This window comes from Megalobrama amblycephala, linkage group LG10 (genome assembly GCF_018812025.1).
Source record: "Megalobrama amblycephala isolate DHTTF-2021 linkage group LG10, ASM1881202v1, whole genome shotgun sequence".
Lineage (NCBI taxonomy): Eukaryota > Metazoa > Chordata > Actinopteri > Cypriniformes > Xenocyprididae > Megalobrama > Megalobrama amblycephala.
In genome coordinates this window covers 26326602-26338769 of record NC_063053.1, presented here as the reverse complement: position 1 = coordinate 26338769, position 12168 = coordinate 26326602, and the positions used below count along the sequence as shown (strand labels likewise).

The 12168-nt window shown below is 37.1% G+C and overlaps 1 protein-coding gene across 2 annotated transcripts in view; it reads right to left on the bottom strand.

Annotated features, from left to right (window-relative positions):
* The window catches only part of prkg1a (protein kinase cGMP-dependent 1a), a 105547-nt gene that overhangs the window by 78001 nt on the left and 15378 nt on the right, over positions 1 to 12168 (bottom strand). For both annotated transcript variants that reach the window (XM_048205577.1, XM_048205575.1), the window contains exon 2: positions 9986 to 10152. In XM_048205577.1, coding sequence (XP_048061534.1) covers positions 9986 to 10152 — 167 coding nt within the window. The remainder of the gene's footprint in view (positions 1 to 9985; positions 10153 to 12168) is intronic.

Here is a 12168-nt window from a genome sequence, read left to right as displayed (position 1 = left end):
TTTAATGTTTTTAAAAGAAGTTTCGTCTGCTCACCAAGGCTACATTTATTTAATTAAAAATACAGTAAAAAACAGTAATATTGTGAAATATTATTACAATTTAAAATAACTGTGTACTATTTAAATATATTTGACAAAGTAATTTATTCCTGTGATGCAAAGCTGAATTTTCAGCATCGTTACTCCAGTCTTCAGTGTCACATGATCCTTCAGAAATCATTCTAATATGCTGATTTGCTGCTCAATAAACATTTATGATTATTTTCAATGTTGAAAACAGTTGTGTACTTTTTTTTCAGGATTCCTTGATGAATAGAAAGTTCAAAAGAACAGCATTTATCTGAAATACAAAGCTTCTGTAGCATTATACACTACCGTTCAAAAGTTTGGGGTCAGTAAGAATTTTTATTTTTATTTTTTTGAAAAGAAATTAAAGAAATGAATACTTTTATTCAGCAAGGATGCATTAAATCAATCAAAAGTGGCAGTAAAGACATTTATAATGTTACAAAAGATTAGATTTCAGATAAACACTGTTCTTTTGAACTTTCTATTCATCAAATAATCCTGAAAAAAAATATTGTACACAAATATATTGTACAATTGTACACATTAAATGTTTCTTGAGCAGCAGATCAGCATATTAGAATGATTTCTGAAGGATCATGTGACACTGAAGACTGGAGTAATGATGCTGAAAATTCAGCTTTGCCATCACAGGAATAAATTACTTTGTGAAATATATTCAAATAGAAAACAGTTATTTTAAATTGTAATAATATTTCACAATATTACTGTTTTTTACTGTATTTTTAATTAAATAAATGTAGCCTTGGTGAGCAGACGAAACTTCTTTTAAAAACATTAAAAATCTTAGTGGTTCCAAACTTGTGGACTGTACTGTATATATATATATATATATATATATATATATATATATATATATATATATATATATATATATATATATATATATATATATGCTCGGCCTGTAAAATGAATTTCCTTTTCTGCTGTATCATTAATCAGTCTTACCTTACCCCTACAACCAACCAGCTGTGTAACACCTGCTTCTTTTTTCTTTTTTTTTTCTTCTTTTTTTTTTTTCAAACTCCAAATCCCACCCTACATTTTTTCTCATTGAATATACCATCCGTTAAATTTAATTGTAGGAGAAAAATAGTTAATTTTAAGCTTTTTTGTGCCATTTTCATATTCAGGAGTGTTGTAGTACTCGGACTCGGACTCTGTCTTGGACACGGTCTCGAGACCATATTGTCATGGTCTTGTCATGGACTCGTGTGCATATTGACTTGGAATTGACTCATACTCGTACATATGAGGACTCGGACTCATTCCCGAGACCACTCGAGTCCCATTCAAAATATTTCATGACTATTACCGTATGTTAATGTTTGGGGGCAAAGAGCAATGATAATAATGTGGACAACAAAATGCAAAAAACAAGACAAAATGCATCTGAATTATAATTAACATGACAATGTGTACAATAGTAATGAATTGCTCAAAAGTCGGAAAATTCGTCAGTGTGAAGCGTCGCCAAACACGTTGCTATGGGTTGCATGCGTGTGCGACTGACTGATTTTCCACAGTCTGTTCGAAACTTCTCTCGAGCCATATATGGTTCTTTCACTGAGTGCCTATGGGTTAACGAAAGAAAAAAATAAACCAAAAAATTTTTTTTTTTTACTTTTTTCCCCATCAATAATCGAAGCTACCGTGTCAATTTAATTAAAATCTATTTATTATATATTTCAAAATATTACATAATTCACCAATGCCGGTTTGTCATGTATAACACCCCTAACCAATCGTGATCTGGCACAAGTTCAAATTAGACAACGTGAAGTGGAAATTACATGGACAGATGAGCGATTTCTGCTGTTTGTCTCATTTTATAAATTAAATTGCATCGCTGACAAAATGGATGTTAACTGACTACAAAGCGAAAAATCGCATTAATGGTAAGTAGTGTTCAATTCATTTAGTGTTGATACACCATTTACTATTTGATGAAACTATCATAGTTAATGAAGCCAAAGTGCCACCTACAGGCCTATAATGTGTAGGCTGGTGAAATGGTGACGTGAATATTACCATTTTTGATAATTATTAGCTTATGTGGCATTATGAAATAAGTCTCTTATGCTCATCAAGCCTGCATTATCTAATCAAAAACAGCAATATATATTTTTAAAATATTATTACAATTTAAAATAATGGTTTTCTATTTGAATGTACTTTAAAATATAATTTATTTCTGATTGCAAAGCTGAATTTTCAGTAATCCAGTCTTCAGTGTCACATGATCCTTCAGCAATCATTCTAACATGCTGATTAATTTTCAAAGTGGAAACAGTTGTGCTGCTTAATATTTTTTTATAACATGCTGTGAACCTTCAGTCGATTGATTTAAAATCTTTAAAAATGTTAAAAATAGCAGCATTTTTTCAAAATAGAAATCTTTTCTAACAAATTACCTTTACACCACCTACTATGTGGCCTTTTTACCCTTAACTGATAATATTTTTTAAACCAATATCACTCTAAGTAAATAAAATACAGTGTACATGCCATGGTATACTTGATGAGTATGGTGCCAATTTTATTGTTTCCACCAAACATTTACATATTCTTTTAAGTCTTTAGATTTTTTTTAGGTCTTGTGTCAGACCCAACTTTATGTGAACTTGAACTTGTCCAATCTCTTTGATTTTGGTCTTGACTCAGACTCGACCCTCTTTGGTCTCGGTCTCGACTCAGACTCAACCCTCTTTGGTCTCGGTCTCGACTCGGACTCGACCCTCTCTGGACTCGGTCTTGACTCGGACTCGAATGAGCTGGTCTCGACTACAACACTGATATTCAGGGTTTAAATTAGTCTTTGTGTTAACATCACAGGATATGACGTTTTCTTGCAGCATAGTACATTGATGACTCATCTGTGTCCCATAACTATTCATGAGACTGCATGTCCTTTTCCTATGATATGACACCTTGCTTAATTATTCCCGACAGCACGCATTGATTTCCTATTGATATTCCTATACGCTTCAAACTGTAAGATTGCATACAGTGTTTGTTTTTGCTTTGTAAGAGTTTCTGCGTCACATAAGTTCTATTCAATAGATTTTGAGACTTCAGACATCCACACTGTGAATTAACGATTTTTACGGTCCTATAACCAATCAAGTGGCTTATAAAAATGCCGCAAATTAGGCCTCAAAAGTTATCAAAGGCGCAAAAGCGAGTTCATATATATTTTTGATGCAGAGTACAAGTGCGAAAGGCTGCGCATTTATTTGAGCATTAAATGATAGCTGTCAAAGGATTATATATATATTATAGGAAAGACATGGTAATTCTGATGACGTTGATTAGACAGATTATTTGCACGTGCTCCTCAACTTTGTTAATGGAACATCATTTCACAAGTCCACACTTACAAATAAGTCAGATAGAGTAAATGGTGAGTGTATTTGGCATGCTGTCAGAGGAGAGGGCTCTCGGGTATATGGCCCGAACCCAGAGTACTCTGGGATATAACACAGCTGTGGCAGTGGAGCAAGTTTGGACGGTGTAACGGAGCTCATGCGGGAGCAGAGTAGATGACACTGCTGCGGCAGTGGAGCAAACTTGCTTTTCAACTTGCTTTCCAACTGTGCAATGGGCAAGTTGGGCGGAGAACTGAGCTCCTGCAGGAGCAGAAGAGATAACACTGCTGCAGAAGTGAAGCAAGTTGGAATGGAAAATAGGGCTACTGCGGGAGCGGAGGAGATAGCACTGCTGCGGCAACGCAAGCAATTTGGATGGAAAACTGAGCTTTTGGAGGGAGTAGCACTACTGTGGTTCTGAAGCATGTTGGACTGAGAAAACAAAGCCTCTGTGGGAGCGGATAAATAATGCTGCTGTAGGTAGTATCACTGCTGCTGCAGTTAAATACTGAATTTGAATCCTGCGAGAGCGGAAGCTGCTGCGGCAGTTAACGTGGAAATACTTTAACTATTTAGTGGATTGATGGTGTTAGTTGAGGTGGATATGGTGAGCCTGTGGGTTTGGGTGTATGAGAACAAGTTGATGCTAAAGAATTTAGCTGATGAGGGTTCATTGAGCTTCTTTGATATGATTTGATTGAATGTAACTCTTGAAAGCCTCCCAACAACCAGCGGCCAAGTGCTTGGATCTGCTGCTGGGAGAGGCCTTTTTGGGCAGCTGTTTTTGCTGCACCTATACAAAATGAATGGCTGGAAAAGTGATCTGCTGGGATGCCGGATTGGAGCAAAATGGACTTAAGGTGTTTTTGGAACCGGAACCAGTCATTTGGCTGAGAAAAGCTTATGGTAAGTGTAGAAGTGTGTTCCCCATACGATAAAGCGAGCTCTGCTATTATCATGAGATAGTCGTTTAGTTCTCATCTTCTGTGCTGCGCAAATTATTTCACTGTAATGGCTGAAAGCAATGGAAAATTGAAAGCGGAAGAATTGTGTGCTAGATTTTAATGATAGCAGGGAAGATAAATCAATGTCCGCACCTGTGAGCATCTGTGCTCTAATGTTGCTGGTGACGGGGGGTGGTTCCAAGGCTGTAGCTTTTGGTGGCATCAGCATTGCGGAAAATGGAGTGAAAGGAGATTGAGCTTGGGAGAAAGTGTTAGAAGCAAGAAAATCCGGCACCGAAGCCACTTGCGGAGGCAGCCTCACGCTAGGGTCAGCCCCTGGAGTGAGGAGAGTGGAAAAGGAAGGAAGCTGGGGAGAAATATAAGGCGTCTGGGCCTGCACTAGATGGCAATGCCAACTGAAGTGAAACATAGGTGTACAGCTCTGCTTTGTTCATCCTCCTGGAAAAGTGAACATCTTAACCTCAACACTGTCCATTTTTCTATTGCAGGGATTGTGGTGAGGTATAGGAGAATACTGAAGATGATGATGGATGTCTTGATGGTGGAGGTGAGGGCAAGCCTTGATGAATTACAGCATGAATTTTTAGGAAGCTTTCATGCTTTTAACTCGATGAGAGCAAAATAAAACAATCTGAATCAGAAGCCATTGCTGTGTTGTTCAACTCCACATCACAGCTCACCACACCCACTTTTGTAGCATTTTTCAAAACTGTGGTGAAAACTAACTGGTGCTGAAACGGACCCTTTAAAAACATGTAGGTCAACCACTATTTGGATGGATAAACAAATTAGATTGTGATGATTTTTTTTTTTTTAAAGATAATGTGCCCTGATTAGTTATGCATGGATTAAATTTTGATTTCAATAGCAACACTTTAAATCTTTAAATAGGAACACTTTCTATACACAGGGTTTTTGTGGTCGTCTTCTCCTCATGGTTAATGCTAAATGACTTTTGGGTAGTAAGAAATCAAGCATCAGATACACAAGCTGCAATATTAGAGCTGACATTATCTACAGTCATTAAGCATGTCTTTATTTATTCAGATTGGTGATAATTAGCATGGCGACTTCAGCACACTGGCTAATATGACATTCAAGGCACAATACTAGCATGCAGGGCATCATTTCCTGACTAGGCTCTCCTATCGTAAGGCCAAACTAATTATCGCAGCTGAAACGACCCTCTTGTGCGACTGAGAACTTAAATACTCTATCCACCCCCTGATATATCTCATTAACAAAAGCTTTATTTGGACCAAGAAAATACAGGACTCACTTAATGTGATTTTGGGCTTCAAATGGAAATGCTGGTCTGTTTAGCTTGGATCAGTATTATTGATCCTCTAACCTCCATCACTGACCTTTTACTCTGCAATGAAGATCTCAGTTTTGATGAATAGATCATCTGAATGGAGGATCATTGAATAGGAGTCATTTTGTATCTCACAAGTTCTTAACTGCTTTCCCTTTGCAGTCTGTATGGTCTATTTCTGCCAGTCTCACATGTAAAAAGTTCAATCTGGAAGACAGACCCCCTGCTATGAAAAGTTTGTTTCTCTTTCTAATAGAAAATCTCAAAGGAATAGTCCTGATTCTCCCTCTCTCCCATCTCCGTCCTCTCTGAATCCTTTGCTCTTCCTGATCAGCTCCAGTATTCTATGGCAGTAACTGAATGTGGCAGAGCTAATGCTGAGAGAATAGATTTAATTGATTAAAATAGTTTTGTGTCTATGTTTTATTCCATTTGCTGTATTATTATAGAGGAAAAAAAACACATTGTAATGTGTTCTGGGAGTGTATGTAGCCAAAATCCACTCTGTCTCTCTCTCTAATTGGCTTGTGCCAAGATATGGTGTGTTGGGCAAGTGCCCAATTTGTACCACAAAAGCATCGAATCTCTGGAGCATGACTAACGAAATCCCTTAATTCAAACCAAGGGTTCTTCCTTTCCTGCCGGAACACAAAGAGGAAAGACAGAGAAAATTGTGTGATCCTAAGAAAACACAAAAGCTCTATCTCATTAAGAAACTGAAAGATATATTAACAGATGTAATGACATCAGAGACAGGTGGCTGACATAATCCTAACCTGCCTTTAGCAGGTGTCACCAAAACAAGATCAAATATTTAATGAAAAATGTAATTGAGTATCAAATAACACTGACACTTACAAAAGTGCAAGAAATACATAAAAAAAAAATAAAGCTGCAAGCAGTGATGAAAGGGCCCTCGCACCCGGGCTCACCGCCACCCGTTGTTCCTTAAGAAAACAGTGAACAGTGGGTGACATGCATGTAAGTGAATAAATACAGGACAATTATTGCAAAGTGATTGCAATGTGACACACTTCCTGCTGTCAACAGGTGGCGCTTTGACCGTGACTGAATATTGCCATGTAGATGTTTTCAGGCCAGGACTATTATCAAACATGTGAAGTTTGGAGCAGATCGGATTTTGTATGCCTGAGTTACAACAACTTACTGTTTCATGGCGTTAATTGCATACATTAGCACTTAGCCAAGTGTTGCATGATTTAACATGTTTCTAGTATGTTTGGTACTTTGTGGCATATTGAAATGTGTTTCTGGGAGTGAATTACAGTGTAAAGCATGCCCTTTTCTGTTGCCAGCAGGTGGCGCTATGACTAACTGAATATTGTCAGATTTTGTCAGTCTGCCACAGACACGCCCTTTCGTGAAAACTCTAGATCTACGCAATTTAACATCGCTAAGGTCTAAAGATTAGACTGACCATATATGATGTGGTTCTGTTTAAATCTGTATGAGGAGTTAATTACACTGTAAAACATGTCATTTCCTGTTGCCCGCAGGTGGCACTATGACTGTAACTGAATATTGCCATGTAGATGTGTTCAGGCCAGAACTATTATCAAACATGTGAAGTTTGGGGCAGATCTGACTTTGTCTACCCGAGTTACATCAACTTCCTTTTCAAGGTGAAACAACGAAATTTGTCAGGCCACCACAGACACGGCCTTCAGTGAAAACTCTAGATCTCTGCAATTTAAGGCCTTTAGATTAGACTGACCGAATATGATGTTGATCTGATTAAAGCTCTGGGAGGAGTTTGTTAAAGTACAACATCTGTAAATGGCAAAAAGTGCACAAATTTTGCAGACAAAATTCAAAATATCTGACTTCCTGTTGGTTTTCAAACTTTGCACCAGGAGGCTTTTTTTTGTAGGGATTGGGCTGTTACATGTGTCTGCTGAATTTCATACCTGTAACTGAAATGTGGTGCAAGGGGCACCTCATTGAAATTTTGTAGGTGGCGCTATCGAGTCATTTTGCCACGCCTAATTCTGAGACCCATAACAGACGTAAATTTTCACCACTTCTGATGCGTGTGCAAAGTTTCATGAGTTTTCGAGCATGTTTAGGCCCTGAAAAATGCGATTCATTTGGGAGAAGAAGCGGCGGAAGAATAATAATAAACGGAGCAATTCCAATAGGGTCCTCACACCATCGGTGCTCGGGCCCTAATTAGTGATAGGCCATGTTCGCAATAACAAAAATAGAAGAATAACACATGGACAGAAAAGTAGGCTTATATTCTCCTGCTACACTAATGTATCGCAGTGTCTGTTGTACTTGCAAAAAGTGTTTACATTTAATGCTTACATAAATTAAATCATATAATATTTTGACTAAGGACATACTCTCATTCATAACACTGCTTTAAATGCACTAGTCATGCCATACACATTCTCACTAAAGGCATACTTGCACTAGGATTTATCATGACACCATTGCCAGTGTTGGGGAAAGTTACTTTTAAAAGTAATGCATTACAATATTGTGTTACTCCCTAAAAAAGTAACTAATTGCGTTACTTCGTTACTTTTTATGAAAAGTAATGTGTTACTTTACTTTTGCGTTACTTTTTCTCACCTGGGCTGGGCTTGCGTGTTTTTTTTTTTTTTTTAATAACAACAAAAAAGTTCTATTTTTGGCAAAAAGGCCCTTTCACACCAAAAGTGAAATCAATAAGCCTTAGGCTGAAGGAAAAGCATATTTACACCTGTACAGTAGAGGGCGCAGCTCAAACAAACCTTTCAGATGTTCTGTCGTTCTGGATTTAAGAAGAATAGGATACAGTAGAAGGAAGTTCTAGTTCTTATTTCTAAATCTAATCTAAAGTATTTTTTGCTTATTAGTATGGTTGAATTGAAGGTCAGCAGCAAAGACATTGGTTAATAATTGAGATTAAATACATAAAGTATATTTGTGTAATTTAATATAGTTAATTATTACAGGTTTGCAAAAATTCTGAGATTGCATTTCACTGTTTTTATTCATTTTGAGGAATACTGAATGATTTCATGCAAGTGAGATGAGTAAATGCATGTTCACATTTAGTCTAGAACTACAATAACCATCATTGCTTACACAGCGCACACAATATCTCTGCACTGTATTCCTCTCAACATGGGGACAACATGTCAGTCAATAAATGTGAACTTGTGTTACTTATTTGAAAAAGTAACTTAGATATTTTGTTGTAAATTGAAAAAGTAATGCGTTACTTTACTAGTTACTTGAAAAAGTAATCTGATTACGTAACTCAAGTTACTTGTAATGCGTTACCCCCAACACTGACCATTGCACACTTACGTCATTACGATGCAAATTTTTGTTTTGAAGAAAAAAGCTTTCGCTAATAGGCTCCCTAATAGATTTATCACTTATGCAGCACAGCAATTTTCACTTTTTTGTGCCGCGCATAGAAGATTATTATGTTGGCAGCTGAAGTTGATTGAGGAATTTGCAGCTTTACTCACAAACTACATGTTCGTCAATAAGATGAGAACCAGAACCGCTATAAACCTAAATATACTTGAATTAATTGAGAAGTGTACCATCCATGTATGTTTGTTGTCGTAATGATGACAGTAGCACACTAGTAGCTGCTCCGTGCTCCGGTACAGTTAGCGATCACACTACATGCGTACCGCGCCAGAGCCCAATTGATCCGTGCCCGAGCACACCTCTTCAAGCGGACCAGGGCACGTACGAAGCAATCACACACTCAAACGAACCAGACTTTGGTGGTCAAGTTATATTATTTAAATATGTTAGAAGACCATTTTTGTGTATTTTTTATTGTCAAAGATTTATTAAGTCATTAATGTAGTTCCGCAATTTCCTAATTTGAAAACAACTACCACAAAAAAAGTCTGGCCAATCTACTCTACATATCAGCAGCAGTTTTACCTGTTTTAAAAGCCCTTATCAATAGAACTATTAATATTGTGGAGGTCAACAGTGGATCTTAAGTCTAACAACAGACCTCAGAGGATTTGGTTGCTCTGACTGGATCAATTTAACAGGCACCTAATCAATACATATCTAATCATAGGGTCAATATGCTGGATCCACTCAGAGGATCTATAGCAGAAACTCAAATGTGACTGAGTTTGACCTCTGGCACTATAGAAACCTTCTTAAAAGTGGCTTGGACAGTGGACAAATGCTCTCTCTCTCTCTCTCTCTCTCTCTCTCTCTCTCTCTTCAAAAGGAACTGTTCCATTACTGTCTCTCACCTTCCATGACGTACACGAGGGAGCCCACATCCCCTTCTTTAATAATACAGCTGTTTTTGTCATAGTCCACTGGATACATACAGTCCACTATCTCCTGGATCTGAGACATCTCCAGATTCTTCATGAAGTCATTGTCCAGGATAGCTGACTTGATCAGTTCCTTTGACCTGTACAGTGTAGAAAAACAGTGTTAAATAGGGCTGTGACAATACTTTAACATAGTAAAGTCAATGACTATACCTGAAATAAAATGCTAACTTACTGCATACTGCTAACAATGCCTACTATTTAAGAAAAATAAATGACTGTGAAACAAAATGCATTATGCAACAATAAATATTTCAAACAGTACCATTCTACATTATGTCACATGATCTCACTGTGATTATGTGCAAATTTACTTTGTGGTTTCATCTTAACTTTTGGCAAATCAATCAAACTATGAGTAAAGAAAAACATGTAAAAGTAATAGCTGATACTATCAACATTATTATACAGGGGTAACAATTTCATTCATCATTTGAAAATGCAAGGTAATGCAGAACACTTTGTATTGTTGAATATAGCATCCAATGCAGTGTGCTATGTTGTATAGATTTTGGCAAATGTCCAGGTATTATAATTTGCAAACTATACATACTATCCTTTTCCTGAGCAAACGATGAGCACCGCCATGATAGATTCTAACTTCCGGTCTCTATAGGAACCCATTGTTAAAATTGCAAAAAGAGCGACTGAATGAATTAAACAAAAGCTTTTTGAATGTTGCTAAAAAATAAAATCAGCGCAGGGTTAAGCTGCATTTTATTGGTTTTGCATTTTATGCCAAACACCGACAAGAGAAAACGATCATGCCTTACAGTAATTAAGTTAATAACTCCCCATAAATGGTATACGCACTTATCATTTTGAGGACAAAAACCTCCGAACTTCACCTGATGGGAGCTGTGTGTAGGATATGAGCGCCCATCTGTTTTCATTGTAGCTAACTTTGGGCAGCTTCATGTCATCTATGCAATCATTAAACTTTGACAGGTGAGGCACTGACAAAAGACGGTCATTATCCACCTTTTTGGAAGTTTCACCCGACTCATAGTGGAATTATCCTTTACATTTAAGGTCTCTGGTGTTTGTAGTCAATTAGCGTATTTTCATGTTAAACATGAAAATGGTTTAAAGGCACATGGCTCCTGCCATCACTTTATATACACTGTTGAAATAGTAACTATTTCAAGAGTGCATCTCGCATGATAGTAGTAAATCCACAGGAAATGTGGGTTTTTAAAAAAAAGATGAAATGAAGAGGATATTTCAGGAGATTAAAGTAAATAAAGTCTCTCAGTCAGTGCTGGACGTCACAGCAAACAGAAATCACAAGACTAGCAGGATTGAGGATTTCAAAGGTTTGCATCACAGACACACACAGAGATACACAAATACACACATTTAAAAGTCAACGTAACCTCCCACACAAGGTCTCAAAATGTTTAATATTCAATACTCATAAAACACAAAATATTTCCAAAGATATGAAATATCAGATAAGATGTATCTCAGTAAAACTCTTTTCCCATGATAAAATACTTCACTAATGTGCAGAGACTGACTTATGAAGAGCGTAAACACTGTGGCTCTGTTGCACTATAAAAACATTTTTTTGAGCAGCCAGACACAACTTCTTGCACAATCATTTTGAAGCAGGATCTGTTTGACCGAAAAATGGCTGACAGGGAAGAGTGTTCAGGAAACCTGTTTGGAAATGCCATTATTTATGCAAATCCATTTAGTTCTGCAAAATGACATTTAATAGCTCAAGTGATTGTGGATGGAAAAACCTGGTTTGATATGGTGAAATGTGTTCTTTAAATCTCATGATCACTGTTTATATGACACTTCTGAGCACTCCTCAACAAAAAGCCTATCATTGTGACAGCAATTCGTCTGTTTTTGTAGACCTGGACTTACGCCAGACATCTGATTTAGTTGCTAAAACCCACAAACGCTCACCTATGAACCACACTGTTTACATTCCACAGACATGCTCCGCCGTGAGCAGAAATAGGACTTTTTTAAAGATCTCAGCGTAGTTTACATATAGCTTCTTTCACTTTCACACATGGACAGTCTCACCCTGAGGAAAATTGTGTTGACTTTACCTTGGGAGATATAAATGGAAACAAATG